Source organism: Mizuhopecten yessoensis, unplaced genomic scaffold (assembly GCF_002113885.1).
Source record: "Mizuhopecten yessoensis strain PY_sf001 unplaced genomic scaffold, ASM211388v2 scaffold11185, whole genome shotgun sequence".
Lineage (NCBI taxonomy): Eukaryota > Metazoa > Mollusca > Bivalvia > Pectinida > Pectinidae > Mizuhopecten > Mizuhopecten yessoensis.
The window spans coordinates 18903-41678 of record NW_018408922.1 but is presented as its reverse complement, the minus strand read 5'-3'; the positions used below and the strand labels follow the sequence as shown (position 1 = coordinate 41678).

The following is a 22776-nucleotide window of genomic DNA, read 5'->3' as shown; positions in this document are numbered from 1 at the left end:
GCTGGGTAGGTACATGTGACAGAAGGTGTGACTCTTCTATAAGGAATATATATATATATATACAATTATTGGACAGTGATAAGTTTCCATATCAAAACAAAAACTTGTGTTTTAAAATAACTTATTGGAATGCCCCCTATTATCAGCAAACGAATACTAACGCGTTGTTTTAGCTTAGTTTGTTAATATACGAAAAACTTAATATTTCTTCACAGCTTATAGATGAGACATTTGAAGGACTTGCGGAGGAGCAGATTGAGGGTGAGTTAGAAAAAAGCAACAAATATATATAACTTGTATGGTATTTGCTATATAACCATTTCATCTAGACAAATCACCTTAGTGCAGAATCAAGTCAATAATATCTGTTGCAAATCAATATCTAGCAGTAACAAATATTCATCTAAAGAATAAAGTTACATTTGGTCACAATAGGTTGGGGTTGTGCAGACAGCCATAACATCAATTCCATTGTCCTTCTCCTTCTTAACAATTCTTTTCTATGTTTCTCTCTATATAGCACCAAACCTCTTTACAATGTTTGCACTGTAAGTGTCGCTAAACAAATATTCGCAACAACATAGCCAGTTTCATTTACACAATGTTTCGCACTGAACTAAAAAGAATTTCTAGCAGGGATTAAAAAACCTATATGTGAGTTATCGATGTTATCTTTTGTCTTTTATCCCGTTTGAATTGTAAATTTAGCTTTGTATAATTATTTCATAATATGATATACCGAGATATCAAAGGGTTCTTTGAAACTTGTCCAATGAGAATCGAACTTCGAGGATTATCAGATAAATAGTTGCTAAAAGCTCCTGCGAGAATAGTAATATTTAGGATGCACAGTGTCTTTATAATCTTACTGAAGAAATATCACGAGCCTTAGAAATGCATCGTTTGATTTTCTTAGGGTCCGGTTAGATAACCCATTGATATGGAGATAAATACAGCACAGTGGAAATTCCATAGAATCCCGCGTGGTGGTACTGACAAAATTATCCATTAATTATTATTATGGTTCCAGTGTAGCCATGTTGGCTATAACAACTACGGTCTGTAGGGATGACAAGGGAATTGATTATTTCCTCTTTGTACTTACATCGTGGTGTTGGTTAACTGTTTAACCTCGTATGGACATTATCAGAACATTTGGTATTTAGACACTGGCTTTTCAAAGTATATAATGAACAGTATTGTAAGAGTTGGGCCATTTTCATTTGAAAAACTATAATACTCAAAGGCCAACTCTCCAGTACAGAATGTGTATTTCGTTTAATGTACGTATATTATTTGTAACATGTTCGGCTTGAAATTTGATATGTTTGTAACATTTAAACAGTAGTTTAGACCACAGAATGATTACTGATCTATAATATTTTTGTTCAGTCATTGACTTTGGAACTGGAGATCGTTATTTCCTGATACCAATACTTTGTACATATCTGAAGTCAATACAACTCATTGCTCTTCCTAGATGTTATATTTTGAACGTCAATGACGTTATCACTTTTATTTTCATTTAATTTAATATATGTTTTAGATATGTAATTTTAACAGCAACCCTTCAAACTTTCAGGTTTCTAGTTTACCTTCTTACAACAGTAACATATATTTTTCTAGTTTAGGATTTTGAATGGAATTAGTCCGGGGTACGAATCTTTGTTCCGTTGTTTGATTAAACACACATAACGTCATTGCACTTAAAGATCGTTAATGGCAATGACAATGGGTACCGTGGATATCAAGTGAACATGGCGAATTCCTAAAGCTTTTAAACATCTATAGAGACATATTAATGCTGTTTATTCCGTCCTTTAATTTAATGATTGACTATTCAGTTTAACAGCTCGCTCTGTCTCCCAAGGTCAATCAGATTATATTTGCATTGTCGGTGTTTTTCTCCTGACAACACAGCTCCAACAACCCAAGTGGAATATAAAATGGCCACATTACATCTCCAGCACGGAGCAGTTATTTATACTCCTAACAACTTAATATGTTATTCATACTCCTAACAACTCTATATGTTATTCATACTCCTAACAACTTTATATGTTATTCATACTCCTTACAACTCTATATGTTATTTATACTCCTAACAACTTAATATGTTATTCATACTCCTAACAACTCTATATGTTATTCATACTCCTAACAACTTTATATGTTATTCATACTCCTTACAACTCTATATGTTATTTATACTCCTAACAACTTAATATGTTATTCATACTCCTAACAACTCTATATGTTATTCATACTCCTAACAACTTTATATGTTATTCATACTCCTTACAACTCTATATGTTATTCATACTCCTAACAACTTATTATGTTATTCATACTCCTAACAACTCTATATGTTATTCATACTCCTAACAACTTTATATGCTATTCATACGCCTTACAACTTTATATGTTATTCATACTCCTAACAACTCAATATGTTATTCATTCTCCTAACAACTCTATATGTTATTCATACTCCTAACAACTCTATATATTATTCATACTCCTAACAACTCTATATGCTATTCATACTCCTAACAACTCTATATATTATACATACTCCTAACAACACTTTATGTTATTCATACTCCTAACAACTCTGTATGTTATTCATACTCCTAACAACTCTATATGTTATTTATGCTCCTAACACCTCTATATGTTATTCAAACTTTTAACAACTTCATATGTTATTCATGCTCCTAACAACTCTTTATGTTATTCATATTCCTAACAACTCTATATGTTATTCATGCTCCTAACAACCCTATTTGTTATTTATACTCCTAACAACTCTATATATGTTATTCATGCTCCTAACAACTCTATATGTTATTCATGCTCCTTACAACCCTATATATTATTTATACTCCTAACAACTCCTTATGTTATTCATGCTCCTAACAAATCTATATGTTATTCATGCTCCTAACAACTCTATATGTTATTCATACTCCTAACAACTTTAAATGTTATTCATACTCCTAACAACTTAATATGTTATTCATACTCCTAACAACTCGTTATGTTATTTATACTCCTAACAACTCTACATGTTATTCATGCTCCTAACAACTTTATATGTTATTCATACTCCTAACAACTCTATATGTTATTCATACAAGTATGTTCCGATTATATTACACAAGGATAGCGATGACTTCACACATCGATAAAAAACATCTACTTCTGATGTTTTCCACTGTTAATTTATAGTTAGACAATTCATGTGTCGTAGTCTTTCGTCATTAAAATAAAGTTTATTTCTAATGATATTTGTTGTTTACACCAAAGAATACAAGATGGCATTCCGCGTATTCGATAAGGATGGAGACGGTACTGTGTCGGCGGATGAACTGGGAACTGTGATGAGATCCCTGGGGGAGAACCCAACCGAAGAGGAACTAGAGGCACTGGTCCTCGAGGTGGACACAGACGGTAAGTGACGTAGACTAGTAACCATGTTTGGGGGTGAGTAAAAATCACAGGGGAGTGGTCCCATAACCATGGGGGCATGGCATCTGACGATAGAGGCATGACCATATATCAATAAGAGCGTGATAACTGACCTCAGGGGCGTGACATATTACGATAGGGTCGTGGCCCCATAATCATTAGGGTGTGATAGCTGACCATAGGGGCATGGCAACTTACTATAGGGGCATGACCTTATATCAATTAGCGCGTGATAACTGACGTTATGGGCGTGGTAACTTACGATAGGGTCGTGTCCACATAATCATTAGAAGGCGATAACTATCCATAGGGGCGTGGCAACCTACTATATGGGCATGCCCTTATATACATTAGTGCGTGATAGCTGACCATAGGGGCGTGGCATCTTGCGATAGGGTCGTGGCCTCGTGATAACTGACCAAAATATAGAAGATATCACAGGTACTGCTGCTTTTAAAATATAATGATTAGTTTAAGGATAAAACAAAAGAACAACAGTTATATAGGCTATGAGAGATTGAGGATGTACTCTTATGAAGTTTGAATCACGTTCAAGTCTCGTTTAGATCTGGTGTAACAGGTTTTTGTAATATTTAACAAAATATGATCAAGTTTAATAGCAAACACGCATCTGAAAAATATGTCAAAAATCTAGATGCCTGTTGTTTGCAGACCCTTTTTTACAAGAATTTAAAAAAATGACCAATTCGGCGGCCATTTTGAAAATGTGTATTAATTTATTGCGCTTCACAAAAGGCCAAAATTTCACACTTTTGGACACTAGATTGATCCCTTAAATTGTCATTGTGTCACCATTTTTAATTAAAGCAGGTTCAATTTTGCTTTACAACATTAAAATGTTCAATATGATAAAAAAATATGCAAAAAAATGGAAAATTATACATTATTTGTATATATTTTTTTTTTACATAATTTGTGTAACTGAAGCACTTTTGATTTTTGACCCCGAAAAGGGTGAAAAATAACACAAATAATTATGGGACAAAAAAAGCGTTTAATCTGCAAAAAAATAGTATTTTCTTTATAAAAAAAATAAGGAGCAGGGGTAACTTAAATCGCCTTTCTGATTTGAAAGAATCAGATTAGGAAAATTTACTTCCAAAATTTAAAAGAAATTAATATTTGTATCAATTACACACTTGGAAGAAATTGTATGAATTTGTTATACAAATGGTCAAAACCTAACAAATCACCTAAAATCACATATTGTGTTAAATTGGTATCTTTGGCCGATCATAGCACAGAAACGAACACACGGATTTTTTTGATTTTGATTTTGATTTTCTATGAAATTAACTCCTTTTTCCAAAAATCCATATAAGAAAAAAAGTTTAATACAGGATTTTTTTGACTTCTCAGAGGTGTTCATTCTTAAGTGTGCTTGGCTAAAATACACGATGACATTAGTAAAGTTTGTAATAACAAAATTATATTTTGGTATGTTGCTTTAAAAGGATTTACGAAAAAAGAGTAAGGATATAAGGTCTACCACTCGACTGAAGTACTTAATGCTATCAAATTTTCATTAAAGGGAACGTAGTGATAAAACATGCCCGATGATTGGATACTGAGCACGTATTTCAAGTATTTTAAGATAAGTTTGGTATACATAATTCTTAATGATTCACGTGACACTGCACAAAACTGTAACTATGATCTAAAAATTGTATGAAAATGAAATAAACAAAATTCAATCAAAAACAATCTTCTGAATGTAACAAAATAATTTGGACTTTTTAGTGTTTTAGTATAGGTCTAACCGACGGACCTCACTAGTCTAAGGGATATCCCTGACCCACCTGTGCTACAAGTTACACGTATATCCAAAAAGAGAATAAGGGGAGGTTGTAATATGTACAAAACAATACAGTGCAGTGGGACAAACATCCTTCATAGTAACGTGTTATTCCTTATGCAAGTGTTTTATTTCACACACTTAGGTAACGGAACTATTGAGTTCGACGAGTTCGTGCGGATGATGAAGAAGAAAGACGCCAACAAAGGAAGTCCGGAAGAAATATTCGAGGCGTTCAAAGTGTTTGACCGCGAAAACAGAGGTTTCATTACTGCTGATGAGCTTCGTCACATCATGACAAATCTCGGCGACAAGCTCCCGGATGAAGATGTTGATGAAATGATAGAGCTTGCAGATTTAGATGGCGACGGTACAATTGAATATGAAGGTGCGTATCTATATTAAAAACGGCATTCGCCAAACGTCCTTTTAATGAAGTGTGCCTGGTTTGGAATCCAACCTTTTCATTGCAATATACTAAGTGTTTGTCAATTCATGTACAGCGAAGTAATTCGTGAGTAATTTGTCATGTATGGTATGTTTGACTAAAAACGACACATTTCATCATAAATTGCGGAAATGTTGATTATGTTTATACAATTGACTTAGTTTTAATCAAAATCGTATTCGGGCGCATTGATCTAACTGAACGATTTGCGTCTAGAAATGATTGAGCATTACAAATAGAGACATGGAAATGGTGATATACGTTTTCAATAAAACTAAACCTATTAAAGGCTGATTTGGGTAATTCAAATATTTTTCTCTTAACCTGGAAAGGTGAATCCACTATATATTTTACCTGTGTGATCTCACCCTAGGATTGAGATGGGGAATTCCCCTTTTCATAACAAGGGTATGCCGTGACGTTAATAATACAATGACGTCACGTCAGCAATAAAAAAAACACAACTTAGGAATATTCCCCCTCTGGTTGAGATTCCCCTATCTCACCCCCAAGGGAGTGAGAGATTTTATTAGTCTTTCACGCTATCCGAATATATATTGCGCTGCCGTGCTGCTAAATATTAACATCCAGATAACACTACACATAAACTTATGTCATTTGATCCTTTTATCGTTACAGAATTTGTAAAAATGTTGGCAAATCCTGAAGGAGTAAACCAGCCGGATTGTGAACAACAGGAACAAATAGCAATTTAGAAAATACTTATACTGAGTCAGTGCAAGATGAATGAAATGGCAGGGATGTAAGACAAAAAGGTCCCAACACAAGCATCCCGGCATTTCCTTTCGTTGGTGTTCATTCTTACCACAAAACGTGGCTGCCTACAAGTCATTACAATCTGTGATACCTTTTGTATATTTTATCCTGATTAGAAAACAGGAACAAGTGAAGACACTCTCACGTGTCATTTATTTGATTATCTTATTATTATCACGCATGCGCATGGTATAAACTTACACAAAATAGCGTTCATAGTATTATAAAGACAAAAATGGAACATGCCTTTTGCTTATAAAGCCATTCAATATTTTATAATGTGACACTTGGAAGTCTGCTTCGTAAACACAGTGAAAAGCTTCGAATTGGTCGCTCCAGTGCCCATGGTGGTTGGAATGCTTTCCCATAAATACCGTTCATTATTGACGTTACACACAAAAGCAAAGCAATTATCACGGAACATGTTTAATGCAATGAATAATGACTACATGTTTAGAATGTAAATACATAGTTAAATGGTATACTTAACAGTTATACCAGTATGAAAAGCCACAGCAGGCATACTTACGATAATTCGCTTCATAGACTGTGTGTATGTGAGCTAGCGTATCTCATGCTGATATGGTAATTATAGTAACAGGGCTCGATCAATACTTATATCGATAGAAAAACTACACAACGTACATTTTATTTCAGAGTAAACAATACCAACTGTTGAACAGACTTTCTAATTAATTATTTCTATATCCCCCCCCCCCCCCTCCCTCTCTGATCCAATATATCAGCGGATCACTTTGTCACAGTACAAGAATGGACATATTGGTCCTTAGATTTAGATCAATCCATTTCCACGCAGACGGTCGGCTTTCTATTACCGATGCGAGCGTGGCTTTTATTGGAGGTAATATCATCTCCAGCTCATCATAGAGTTATATAGGACATGCTACTAGGATAGTCCCGTGGATAGAAATCAAAGCTCTACGGCCTATGTTTCAATGATTCGCTACCAGTATGGACATTTCGGATAAGATTCAAAGCTCGAGGTCCCGTGTCTCAAAGATTTGTTACCGGATAAGACTCTCGGATAAGCCTCATAAAACTAGGTCGGGTGTCTCAAAGATTCGTTACCATGATAGAAGACCGTCAGATTGACACCAAAGCGCTAGGCTCCGTGTCGCAATCGATAGTCTTTTATATATACCAGGATAGACCCTCAGATAGACAACAAAGCGCTAGGCTCCGTGTAGCAATAAATCGGCACCAGGAAAGTCCCTTGTATGTTAAGTTAATCGTTACCAGGAAGGTCCCTTGCATATTCAGTTAACCGTTACCAGGAAGGTCCCTTGCATATTCAGTTAACCGTTACCAGGAAGGTCCCTTGCATATTCAGTTAACCGTTACCAGGTAGGTCCCTCGCTTCTAGCTCAAAGCTGCATGTTTTGTGTCTCGATGAATCGCTACCAGTAGAGTCCCAAGATAGTAATCAAAGGTGTAGGTCTTGTGTCTGTCTTAATGATCTGTTAGGAACGTCTCTAATCAACAATAGTAGTGCAACTATTCTAGACATTATCGATCAAAGAATTATATATCATGTTATTGATTATCTTTTTTATTCAAAAGTTATTTTTATTGTTCTATGTCTATTACCTATATTGGTGTGATCGAATTGGGGAAAGAGTTATTATACAACAAATGACTGGCGTCACGTTTAATAATCAAATGGTTTTAAATTAAAGCATTGGATATTAGAACGAAAACATTCATCTTATGTAATGCTACTGGGGACACTGGTTAAAAATCGATCAGATTATATGTTGTTAAGGTATATATTAATTCCATGCCCGGAAGCAGAATATAAGGGTTCATACATGTAAAATTTCCAAGAGACGGCTTTAATACTCAATTCTATAACACCAGGAAAACATATTCTCAGTTGTACACAGATACATTTAAGATATATAAAACTATAGTTAACATTTTTATAAAATAAATTGAAAATCTTTGTGTGACCAATCTTATTACCTGATTATTGGTAAAAACTTGTATTGAGGTCGAAATAATGTGATAATCCCATCAATCATGACAGTTGTGATTGTTCTGTATCATAAATGTATGCGTAACGTATTTTAAAAAATGTAGCTCTATTAATGAACAATTCTTCAGGTTTTCCTTGTTATGATAATGACAATAATTCAGTAATTTTTATTCCGGCCTGCCATGTTTTCGCACATTTTAAATGTAATAAAATAAGTTTAACCGAAATGATTAACGGATGTTTAAGCAAACAATATGATCTAAAATTTCATATTAGTTTATTTTTATAAATATGTTCATTTAAAACGCTATATTTGTCATAGCATTAGTTAAGTCGGAAAATGATCTCATGTTGTGCCTAGACTTATAGATGTGTGTTGATGTTTTCTTCATATATGAATCATGTGTTTGCATTGTCTTTATACATTTTTCCGTGAACTTTGAGAAATTGGAGTTATTTTAAAAAATCTTAAGTATTTAAGTCTTTAAAGAAAACTGTAAAAAAGGAAAAGGTTTTGCGGAAATGCGAACGTTTTTCGTGTGAAGGAAATAAGCGCGAAATTACCCACACGCGAATATTTCTTTTTTGGATCTTTGGAATCTAAAGCTACAAATCTTTGCTAACGAGAACAGTTCCATGCCACAATGAGTTTAAAGAGTCACAGCTTGGACATTTTCAAACGCGAAAGTTTTACTTTTATAGTATACAATGAAACCTGTCTAAACTGAACTCTGTTTAATACAGTCTGCATATACGTTATGTGTATATTCGTAAATTGAACCTGTGTAATCCGACAAAATGGTCATTCTGAATGACATTACTGTGTAGTTTGGTGTAACCAAATTCTGTGAAGTTAAGTTTACCAAAGATTTATTGAAGCCATAAAAAAAAATCATTTTCTCGTTTCATAAAAAACATTTTTAGAAGAGGTTCTATGTGTAATTATCAGTATTTATTGATTCTGTTATATTGTCTCACATTTACAGAAAAACGGGTACATTAATAATGTATTTTTCTCTAAATGTGAAACAATATGATTGTGTTTGTGATGAAAATGTATAAATATTTTCATTTGTTATTGATTAAATTGTTGTATGTAAATATTTTATTGTTGTTTAATTTTATTGATGACGTTTTATATTACTTTGTTGTACATACTTGAATTTCAATAAAGCTGCTCATATACATTTTTAATGTGTTTGTAAAATTTGCTTTCTATAAATGTGTAACCCGCTGTGTCTTTGCCAATTCCGTCACTGAACAAGGGAGTGGATTCGATTTTCCCTACTACGCTGCTGGCAAAACGATAGCGAATCATACAGTTTAAACTGTAACCTTCCCTCTGTTTCGTTTTGGATAGAATTATGAAAATAGTATCATCCTATAGGGAACATATTCTACAACGTCAATAAACAAAGACAAAATGTACAACCGCGTCATTTAACAAGGACAGAATATGGCCCAGTGCCATAAAAATGAGACCTAACATAATACATGATCATCACATAATGACAAATCCTCACACGGTATCATCATAAGCAAAAAAACACAATAATAACACAGCCTTTTCTTAGACAGATATTATATTAGCTCTCATTAGACAAAGATAGCCACACTACTGGCCAGGTAAAGATATCTCTGTCTTACCCTAGGGAAAATACGGGGAATTCCCCTGTCATAACAACTTCATGACGTCATCTCGACAATGCATTGACGTCAAGGTAACAATACAACGACGTCACGTCAACAATAGCAGTTCGAGGAAGAAAACTCCGCGCTGCTCGAAATAATTCAATCAACGTTTGCATTTTATGAAACCAACACTTGTACTTGATGTGATAGAAAATAATCATTCCCCACTTTAAGAGTAGGACAAAAAAAACTCAACCTTCGGGGTAAGGCTGTTAGATGTCTGGCCCTCGCGCAAAATCTCAAGCTAGACATTTCAGAATCTTACAAAATGTACCCCTTGGGGTGAGATGTTCTTATTTACCACGGGGAAAGATTACATTAGACCACAGCGTCAATGCACACGGACAAAACATACTACAGCTTCGACACACCATCATAAAATCTACTACAAAGTTAACATATGATTTATACTTCCACGTCTATACACAACGACAAAATATTCCAAATCATGAATAGACAAGGAGAAGATCCAAACTTCAAAGACAATAAAAAGAAGTACCAAATCGTGCATACACAAAAACAAGATCTGAAGGCAAAGCCGATGCAAAATATAAACCAAACCGTCAAACAACACACAGGGATAAAGCCTGGATTCAACGTCGACAATAAACGACATTTATAGGAATTTTAAGACAACTAAGACAACTTATAAATTCCCGCCAAATAAGTATGTGGTGACATAACCGGTCTGAAAAAATGTCTTATTGACCACAGGTGGAACCAGTGATAATTTGTTTATTCAAATCTGATTAAGGCACTATGACTCTAAAAAAAGCAATTTACTATGTAATCTCATATTGGAAGCAACGTGGCATATAAACGAACATTGTTTTTTTCCCAATGTAGATAGGAGCTTTCCTTGTAGACAAGCCTTACTACATGTAAGTACAAACATATCCAAGTCATCATGGCAATTAACATTCCTATTAAGTGTGAATATAATCCGTTAAAATTCGCTCAAGATATCGAGCGGACACCGTGTTGACAATTGAACACATAATGGTGGTTATCGAACATCTCGAAGCTTTTAGAGTAATTAACCTTCCTCTGAATTGTGAAAACAATCCGTTGAAAATTTGTAGTTCTTTGGTCAACAATAACTACATATATAATGTAAAGAGGGAAACCTGTAACATTAAATAGTTATTAATTGTGAACTCGTAAGAAATATTTTTCCATGAACGTATGGCAATCCTACGTTTCAATATGATATATACTTAGTATGCATTGTTCTATACTGTCGGTTGAATATCTGCCTCAATGAAAGACGAGCAAACAAAAAAAAGCACATTTCACGTTGAATTGGGTTAACAGCGAAATACACAGACACCTTGAAATGTCCTTAGCATATCGATCGATAAGCCTTCTCATGTTTGACTGCAGCAAACGATCTTGTTTTACTAAGAAGGATTCGAGAGAAAAACAATCGTTACCTTATTTTTCAGTTGAGATCCACTTTGGAAAATATAACGCTTACACTTGGTCTCAAGCCGAGTGCAAACAAGAACATTTCCGGGTGAAAGCTTACCAGTGTTGGATGTAAAGCAAGATTTATAGTCTCAAACTGCAAGCATACGGTATTAGACCTGCCACCATGTTTTACTAGTTGCACAGGTGCCAATAAAACAAGTGACTGTCAAAGTACTTTCATCGTTTCTGTTTTCTATTTCAAAGTTTAAATAATAGATTCTATGAGTGCCCAGAGGTGCTCCTTAATTCATATGAAGATAGTGTAGTTTACAATTAACTCATGTTACGACTGTTATAAATCATAAAGCACATTGGTGTTCGGGTCTCATGGACCAGTGATCCATATCTATATATTGATCTGGGAAACACTGTCGTGCATCTCAGGCGGTAAGGCATTTACCGCTGGAGCTATAGTGACGAATAGGGAGACAAAACGAAAGAAAACAGTTGAAATCGGTAGACGTCATCCAAGATATCGAGAAAGAAACAAGAGAGTGACACACGGATTGCTTATTCTACTAAGGTTAATGATGATTCAAAGAAACCGACAGCCATCTTTTATATCCTATGCTGTAAAGCAGTGAGGCATTGTTCCGTACGGTGCCACATACACTCCTGTATCAATGCAATTCCTCTTAGATACTGTTAAACCACACGGTACCGTCGGTGTATAGTACTTCTGCCGTATATTGGTATTTAGAGATGGCTGTGAGCAACAAAGTGTACGCGCGACTATGCATTGTTTATAAGACATCAATACGTTGTGTACAATTGTAATGTAATAAAACTGTCGCTGCGAACGTCTGTGGGGCTGGTGTTTGTGAGAAGTTTGAGAATTTATTTGTTTAGATATTATTGTGTATCACATAAACTGATGTTCGTAACGGATCACAGTGCAATTTCAATATGAGTTGTACATTTTGCACTTCTGTTTTTTTGGACGGTAGCCATGTCACGTGTGCGTTGAATACTTGATGTGAAAGTTGTGTCCTGCATTGACAGCATATCATCTTTACCACCGGAGAGGTCAGCCTTGCCGGTCACTGCGCCGGACAGTGAGACCATAACTGACTGGTCAGTCTCAGACAAGAGACATTCAATTTATTATCATGTGTACAAAAGAACACCTGGTGAGTATAAGTTGTAATAATTTACTTTTGTTTTAATTGCTTCTTTTGATATTTTAAGTGAGTTATATAATCAAACGATACCTTGCTATATTCATGTTTCAAAAGTACATCAAAATATAAGTTGATTGTAGTGGACGATTAAAGAAGTTTGCAAATTGCAAAAATAAACATGATTTTTTTTCCACTTTGATATTTTTTTTAAGTTGGAATATAGACCCTCTAAAAAGATATTTTATGTAGCTTATTCTAAATCATTTACAAACAATTTGTTCATGCCATGGACCAATATTGCTTTAATTTGACATGTTCAAAACTTTGAAAAGATAGAAAAAGATTCGATTTTAGGTATTTTGGTGAAAATCAAAAAAACTTTAATACTTATAAGCTGGAATAAGACAAACTATCAATTCCAGTGAAACTAATTTGACAAGTTTCTTTTGGAGGCCTGGAGGTTCCACTCACGGGTTATATCATTCATGAGTACTTAATATGATTCATGTATGGACGTCTATCACAAAATCCAATAGAAATGGGGAGGGAACAGATACTAACTGACGTATGATTAGGTACAATTGTAAATTCCACTGCTGTTTTGGCAGTAAACCGTAACCACCGTAACCTCGTATAAACAGCCTTGGCACTCACAACCGAGCAAATCGATGGCGTTTATTACATTATTTCTACGAACATACTATCTACCTACTAACCTCGTACACTGTACTTCGGCTGGATACGTACTGTACCGAGTAGTGAAGAATTTAGCCGTTAGATGTTCTGGTGCTTCATCTTTATTTCTATTTTTCTATTAGTAATTTACGGACGAGTAGTCGTGTTTATAACATTAATACTTTTAAACGTTCATACATTTGGCACAGTAATAAAACATATTCAGTGATCTAAACATGCACATTTTAATAAATGAAATTTCACCAGAAAGGTTAGTGGCGAACATATGAAAGTACAAAAATGTGAGATAAAAGCTTAATAAATATACTATCTGCAAAATTGGAGGAAAATAATTCAGGAATCCATGCTGATTTCGTGTTGTTATGAACTTTAGACATTCAAAAATTGTGTTACATGTACCAGCAAAACTGACGAATCATGTGTTGCTTTTAAACTCTTTTAAAGAAAATATCAATATGGATAAGATGCATCTCAGTTACTGGGTTCCTGCATTGAAGGTGTTAAATGACAGTTCGTGCTTTTGTGTTATATAGAATGTTGCAGACCCTATACTTTTGATGTTTGTTTTCCAATCAAATGACAGTGCATTGTATGACTCTAGGACCACGGTGTGAAAAGCACGGTTAGCTTTACGAGTCATTGAGCAAAACTTTTTATAAATATATTGACCAAAATGCCATAATTCATAATTTTGTTAACAAAAAAATAATTCTGGTAGATACCACTTTTTTTTTAGTTCGGGGAGATATTTTTAAGGAAGACTTTTTACAAAAATCCTCCTTGACCGACTTTGTTTTACAACAGGAGATGAATTTATCGAGGTGTATGTCAGATCAGGTAACAAAGATCTTGCTTTCAGATTCATCATTTATATGTTGACTTTGATAACAAAAAAGTCATTGACCTGTAGTACGTTAACACCTTCCTGAAGTTGTAATGATAGACAGGACAAATCCCTCTTCGTAAGCAGTCGTCCTCGTTAGCATTTGACCTATAGTTTTTAATTTCAGATGATCGACATTGATTGCATACTATAAAGCTTCATGATTAACATGACTGTTTTTATTTTCCATCATGAATCTTCCAATTTCTTGAGAGTTACATCCCTGCTTCTCTCACTTACTGCATTAACATGTACCATTGATTGGATACTCACTAGTGTGATCCGAATACCGCAACTGCCATGACAGATGTCGATTGCTGACAAACAAATATACAGCAAAATGTTTTGTCAGATGCAAATTGATGAAAACAATAAACAATAAAATGGTCCTTATCATGATAATTGGGACATATCTATTCCATTGTGACTTACCAATATTTACTGTTTCGGTTTGTTAACTGCAGTGCAGTGTTCATGTTGAATTCTACGCTATCCTTGTTCTATGTTTGTAAACTTTACATTATCTTGGTATGAAATATATTTGCAAAAAGGATGGCGTTGATGAAGCAGAAGGCGTTTTCTCTTCCAGAACCCCTAGTGGGTCTTTATTCTCCTTATACTTTTTCAATGGTTTTCGGAGGAATGTTTTATCCGTTCTGATTCTACCCTAGTGTAATGGTTGGTTTTAATTTCGGTATTTATTCCAAAATAATGTCAGTTTGAAAAGTTGATAAATAACACGTTATGATTTTGAGGACTTGAATAACTGTCCATTTGGAAAAACAGTAATCAAAAAGCATATCGTTTGACCTGCGTTTACTGGCTGCTTCCTAACCGACGGTGTTTATGTGTCACTCTTGATTCGGTGTTTAGGAGCTTGCTATGGATAATATGAATTTCGTGATAGATGCTCTGACAGATAAACTGAAATAAAGGGCTTCGATATTAACTGAATGACAAAGTAGTTGGACAAATGTTGTGGTCGTCCTCATAATATCACTGTAAATATACAATGTATCCAGATCTATTACCTTGTGTTATTCGAAAATCGACTCATTAGTGTTCCTTCTTGAACTATTGTCTATATTCCGAGTCGCGCTTTGATGATGTGGCATTAATTGGATTTGAGCTCAGCTAACATGGTTGGTGTCGTCTTTGAAGCAGATGATGCGTGCCCTTCATGAACGCTAGGCCTTATTTTCCTGGAATGTTGCCAAAGGTCTCCATTTAAAAATATGCTTTGTTCATATTTAGCTCACTTTTATTATCGTTTTTGAGTTTCAATTAGAGTTTTTATTGCGCTTGAGTATTCTCGTGTTGTCTTTAATGCATGTTTCTCCTCCCAATTGCAAAATTAGATAATCGCGAATAGAACCCCTTTATGCAATGTTCGCAAAATAAAGAAAACGCAAGAATACCGTGATGTACATAACGAACGTGTTTCAATATACAGGTCAATGTGTGGTATACCACTTCCAAGATACGTAAGATGTATGCAACACTTGTATCCACGATAGACTGTTACAAACATCATCAACAAGACATCAGGATAAGACAGGTTGGTGTCTTAGCACCACGTCTATTTACACAGGCGACCGAGTTGTTTCATCGTTTATGCGTGTATGCGTTTCTATGTAATGTACCACATACATATATATATAGTTAGAGTGTTCGATATGAGAAAAGTAGAAAACGAGAGGGAAAAAAATGTAGCCACACTACAGGAGGCCATGAAGTTATAAGATGTATGGAATTGATTTCATGATTCGTGGCATTCTCGTTAGAATAGGGTAAAGCGTATGCCAGATGATGTGCATTTGTCCCATTATAAAGACAGCTCAGATATTGTTTAACGAATATTTTACAGTGTTTCTAAAGTAAAATAGTAATTGCACGACTCTGGTACATGTATTATGTTGTACTTTGACAAAGTGTCGTGTATATTTCTAATACAGAAAACTGTTATGCTATCCTTAGTCGTTCGTGATGTGTGATAGTAAAATGTATAAAAAAAAACAGTATTTATCTCGGGTTTGTTGTACCTGGGAATCCACCCTAGTTTTTCGTTATTATGTGCACCTGGCCTATACCATTGGTACATCTTGAACCGTATATTGTTCATAGCACGGTTGTCATTGTGGATATTTGTTTCTCTGCCTTGAGTTGTGTTCATGTACTGTAGGAGTGTCAATTGATAAGAAAAAAGGCAATACAAAATACTTGAGAGAAAAGAATCCCAATTATCGTCTTCTTCGGGAAAAAATACCTCACTTAAGTGTATGGGCCCTACTTTGGTATGAAAAAACATCAAGAATTTCCCTCGTTAAGACTACCATGTGGCCCTGTATAATGATTTTATTGTATTAATCATCCGTTTAGTCTCTCATATTATTGTACGTTTCTATCACAGATAAAAATCACCTTTACAAAATCAAAACATTGCTTCTATATCTTCGATATCTTTAAAACTTGGTATGATGTTTGCATTTAATGGTGTACTGAATGTTTAATGTCTGTTAAATGCATGCGACCTTTATCTTTAGATACGATACTTTCAAAATAAGCACAGCAGTTAATAAGATGTGTTTTGATGTATGGACACACCTATGTTTCAGGCAAATCTTGCGGCGCTTCAGAGCCTGACGGAGGAACAGGTAGCCGGTGAGTGTTACTGATACCAATCACTACCAACTGCTAGTAACCCTTCATTTATTACCACATTAAAATCGTACGAAATAAAACCCCAGTGATCAAGCATGTTTATATATGTTCTAATCTGTTAATCTATCTTGGTTCAACTGATGCAGTTTTGTACTAGATATCACAGCATGGCAGCAAAACAGAATACGGTTGAAATCGACATCATGGAGTGTCAATATATCGTTATATCAAACTGAAATTTTCTGTCTAATTCTGTTAACACATCGGCACGTATCAATAAAGGAATGTTATAGTCAACTATCTCAAAATGGGCAAACTCATCATTAAAGATGTCAGAACATTTAAAAATGAACTTAAACCAAACGACGTCTATTTGTAAGAAAACACATTCGTTATTATCAACACTTGAGAATACTTACATTGCGTGTACACTTATTTTAGCGGTTTTGCTTAACAAGAAATGTTACGTTCCATATCTTTTAATGGTTTAAAAAGTATTAAACATATAACATAAACAATTAAAGCTTTAAATTCTGTGAATATGTGGTCATATGGACCTGAGAAACTGGATATTAAACTGGAGTTCGCCTGGCTTTATATCACTTTCTCATGTTCATATAACCAAAAAATAACTTCAACAAAAGTCCATAATTGATAAATGTATACAATACATGTAACTGTATGGTATAGATAGCGATATATGGTTTAACTGGTTCCATATAGTATACACAATGTAGAGAGTTCACGTTGTGCTTACAGTTAAATCAAATAACACTACAAACCTTACAATCTAAACTTAACATTGCAGGAATATGTAATATTCCACATAACACGATAATAGCAAAAACCGAATTCAGACCTACATGAAGAATATACTTTACATAAATAACTTAACTGTACAATTTCACCTTATCACTAAAAGCCTTCTGCTGTAAAGCTCTAATGCTGCAACACATATACTGTGTAAGGCGTTAACCGATGCTAATGTCTGTCCTGAGACTTAGTATCAAGAGGATACACAAGTCTGTTACAATGACCTATATATACACAAAGAATGTTTTACATAAGGAATGTCTGACAGATCTGACAGTACCGCTTATATCACATTGTGTACAGAGTAGTAATGTGCTAGTTCTCTGACCGTCTTACTTTCCTTGCATTAAGTGTACTCCTTTCTCCATCACCATAATCTCTACTCGCCTATTTAGGTGTAATATACTGTTATATTTTATTTTCGCGAGATCACTATTTTCACATTGGTCAATTATGGCAGCCAATCACAAATTGATTTAAATTTTAAATTATTTTGAATGCATTCCTTTAGTTAAGTTAACACAATTCTATATATTGTTACTAGCTGTATAATGCGTTATGGTGTGTGCAATAAAAAAAAAGATGATTAGTAGACTTTTTTACCTAAATAGCAAAATGGGATTTTTCGAAGGTGCAGTAAAAATATTATTAAATCATTGATTCTGTCAGAGACTTAAATTTATAACAAAAAAATAGGAGAGTACATACAGCAAAAAACAAAAACAAAACAAACAGATTTAAAAAAAAAAAAAAAAAAAAAAAAAAAAAACAAATTAAAAAAAAAAAAAAAAAAAAAAGGAAAAAAAACAACAAACAATAATGGTATTCAAATGCACAACCTGTCTTACTATTCCTTACGAAAGATTACATTTACGTTTAAGAATTTAGCGTACATCATATACGCAAACCATATTTTCAGGTTATGTACATGGCCTAGTTATCTTATATGCACTTGAACAGATATCCTCACAACTGCATCACCAGCATTACCGTTATTAAGTGTTACATGGAGGCAATTTAAACAGCTCTGTATCGACACGTTTTTGAAACTCTCTTCAACTTTAATTAGTATTTTTTTTCCGTACGGTTACTTCTACTGTATGTGTTATAATAAATAGTCACAATGTTTATATTCAATAAGAACCCGGGGCGTGTATTTGTATAAGAAGCATACACTATATAATATCGATTATAACGACCTGATTAGGAAGGCCACCCTGAATAATTGAGTATTGTTATACAGGTGCAATGTGTCTTTGTGTAGTTATACTACCTGTACTGAATTAAGGTATAATGACATGGTAATTGTATACCTAAGGTGACGCCTCAAAGTTAAGTCGACATTCTAATTCAATAACTAATTACAAACTACGTGCATTGCTTAGACGTCTAATAGTACAAAACTACTCAAGTGGTCGTTCGGTTATGGATTGTGAACTGGTTTAATATGCTAATTACCAATTGTTTTATAGGTATTGTCATCACAAAGTCGACCAAAAAACCCAAATATCTTTTTTAAGTCCCTTTCCCACCGGTGAAAGAACGTACTTTTAAATCTTTGGTCTGAAATGCCATTATTGTTTTATAGAGACTGGGTACCAGCCTACCTAGTGTTTTGTTTCGGCGAATCAGAAGAAATAGGAAAATGTGATAGAACTGTATATGTAACGGCATTCAACATTTATAAAATCAAAAATGTCGAAATGTATATCCTTCTATTAATAATATATTGTTCTCAATAAATGTTTGAAAATGTACTTCTTATAGATAATCTGTATCAATATAGTTAAGGTTATGCTATTGTGTGGAAAAATATAAACATGTTTAAATAGAATGATCAATTCTAAATTATACTCTTTTTTATGTTAAAAGAGATTTTTATCAGTTACAAATGATGAAGATTTTCAACCTATTACATATATATATCAGAGACAGTTGTATTTTGGTATTTGTTTTAACGATATGTATCCATCCTGCCTTGTGCTTTATAATGTTATCACCAATAAGTATCTTTCTGGTAATAATAAGCTATTGACATGAAAACGTGCCAAGTAACCTGTTCTATCGGAATATATATCATTGGTGTTCTTGTATAATCATTAGGCCATCTGTAATATTTTACATAAGTACAGCTCTATGTAATAGTAACGGGGATAGACCATTTTGCATAAAATGAAGTCATATGTATCTGACTATGTGTATTTCATTTTATGCATAAGTTGTCTTCTTACATAAACAAATAAACTTTGAAATGCATGTAAGCCAAAAATATATATTTTGTTTTACTGAGAAGATTGGTGTTTTGTACAACACAATAATAAGATGTAAGGTAGCATCAACATTTAACACTAGTATTAGTTATATTATGTAAGGTAGCATAAACCCTTAACCTAATTATAAATCACCTACATTTATAACAATTATAATTTGTAAGGTACCATGTAACATTACATCTCAATCAAACGACAGGTTAATTGTGTAAGCTAGCAAATATCCTTAACTCCTATATAAATCACTGGTATTATGTACAAGATAAAGTAGCCTATTTTTTCACAACAAGTAACTTTTGGCCCCTAGATTCACCGAGGAATCGTAAAAGGACAAACAAATCGATGTTACAGTGTAATTGAAATTGTATAGGTGTAATCACACGTGCTTTTGTTACGATCAGTTTTTTCTATTTTTAAAATCATCATTCCAGAGATACGGGAGGCTTTCAGTGTGTTTGACAAGAATGGGGATGGCATCGTGTCGTTGAAAGAGTTGGGGACAGTGATGAGGTCACTAGGACAGAACCCGACAGACGCCGAGGTACAGGACATGATCAACGAAGTGGATGCGGACGGTACGGCTTTTCGTCTTTGCTTACTGTATCAATGGATCGAATTTATGATTTGTTATATATTTACTGGTGTCAAAACTGTTGAACTATAAATGATTCTGTCTCTAGAGTTTTGTATATGCGTGTAATTAATAAGTATTTACAGTTATTCTCTAAAGGGGTCAATACGGTATTTTCGTTGATCATTCACAGAGTATGTCTAAGTGCAAAACTGTAACATTAAGTAAGTTGAGATCTTTTGAGAAAGCCAATGTAGCAAGATAAAAACCAAATACATTGATATTCGTACCCACACTTTACAGGGAATGGCACTATCGAGTTTGTAGAGTTCGTGAATATGATGAAGAGAAAGATTGACACCATTGACGACGCCGAGGAGGTCAGACAGGCCTGGCGGGTATTTGACCGTGATAGTCAAGGATTCATTCACGTGGACGAGATGAGATATGTGCTGACCAGTCTGGAAGAGGTTGATGTGTCTATTGAGGAGGTGGACGAGTTGTTAGAGGTTGCTGACAAAGATGGAGATGGTCTCCTTGAGTATGACGGTAAGATGGTCTGTCTGGCTTCTGGTCATCACTATTCTATTATGGCCCTTTCCTGAGGCTCTTATAGTGTTTTCTGGGGAGGTATAGTGCCCGAGCCGATAGACGAGGCACCACACCTCCCTAGACAACACTATAAGATAACTGTTCCCGAGGGAAAGGGTCATAACAGATATAGTACATCACATTACTGCATTGCTTAGCCTGTGCGAAGCAATCGACATTCCCGGTCCCGAATCTCGAAGCCATTTTGGAAGACGACAACAATGAAGTGAACGTAGAATATGTACAGCGCCCCCTAGGAGAAGGGGCGCAACTCTTAGCGTCACATTACTTTTCCCGCAGTCTCAGCGATCCAAAAATAGATATAGTGCCCGTCTCAGGTATAGTTCCCGTCGTCAAGGGCGGATGCTAACTATACAAAATAGAACAAGGGTAGTTATGCAATAGCTATCCTAGAAACTAAAGGGTAATATGATATATAGCTATAATATTCAATAGCTGTTGGAATTATTTCATACGACACACTTTATACGCCAACAGTCTAGTGCAACCACATGACATTACTTCAACGGCTAATTGATATTGGAAACACGAGTCAAATTAAAACATTATGTAGAGAAAGAATCAGAGTGGTTGGGTGTTGCTTATACGTAGAAAGTGATTTGATATATTTAGCAAAATGAAATATAATATTATAAATTAATGATTGACAAGTGTTGACAACCCGTAACCAAGTGTAAAGCAAGACGATATTTGGAAAAATAATACAACGATCTGGACAGGAGAAACTATTGTCTGTCGTATTTGCTTTCAGTTCATAAATAACGGATTGTAACGTGAATGTCAGGTACCCACATGAAACTAATAGTCACAATTTGGAAATGGAAATGTTTGATAAATTTAATTTTTAGTTTTACAAACTTTTCGTTCCAGAGTTTGTGATGATGATAACAAAGAAAGATTGGAGATAGCGTAATACGCTTGCAGAACAAGAAGTTGTGTACAACGACAAGATTTCCTGCATCGACCGAATTTGGGCTTTACTGAAGTGATATGAATCGATTTTCTGTATATATTGACATTTTTGTACTTGTACGAGTAGTTCATAAAAAATAACAAGGACGGATAAACTTCCTGACAAAATTTCTTACACTGAGAACATTCCAGATTTGTGTTTACAATTTTATTCAGTATTATGTGCATTTTATCATTATATATAACTATCGTCATACATTGTACAACGGCCCTCAAAATAGATCAACAGTCATACCTGCATTTTTATGCTCAGTTCAAGTCCACAAACAAACACATGAATGTATATACAAGATATTTAAATACGTTAAAGTCATTTATATAACATTTGTGTCTAGCATGGTGTACCCAAAGTTATATGCTTCCTTGCTGTGATTTGCTTACCTCCTAACTAAAAGAGTTCAATCACCATATTAAATATATTTACGAAAATTACAACAGAATTTGGAAAATAATTGCTTAAAATGTACATTTTAAAGATACCGCAGAAAATGTTAACTAAAAAAACTT

At 34.4% G+C, this 22776-nt stretch overlaps 1 protein-coding gene across 1 annotated transcript in view; it reads left to right on the top strand.

Moving 5' to 3' along the window:
* LOC110440620 (calcium-binding protein LPS1-alpha-like) overlaps nucleotides 1-22776 on the top strand; it is a 43399-nt gene that overhangs the window by 2650 nt on the left and 17973 nt on the right. The window contains exons 3-10 of the mRNA XM_021483780.1: nucleotides 216-261; nucleotides 3310-3453; nucleotides 5433-5675; nucleotides 6375-6406; nucleotides 12750-12800; nucleotides 16986-17031; nucleotides 20546-20689; nucleotides 20989-21242. Of these exons, the coding sequence (XP_021339455.1) occupies nucleotides 216-261; nucleotides 3310-3453; nucleotides 5433-5675; nucleotides 6375-6406; nucleotides 12750-12800; nucleotides 16986-17031; nucleotides 20546-20689; nucleotides 20989-21242 (960 nt within the window). The remainder of the gene's footprint in view (nucleotides 1-215; nucleotides 262-3309; nucleotides 3454-5432; nucleotides 5676-6374; nucleotides 6407-12749; nucleotides 12801-16985; nucleotides 17032-20545; nucleotides 20690-20988; nucleotides 21243-22776) is intronic.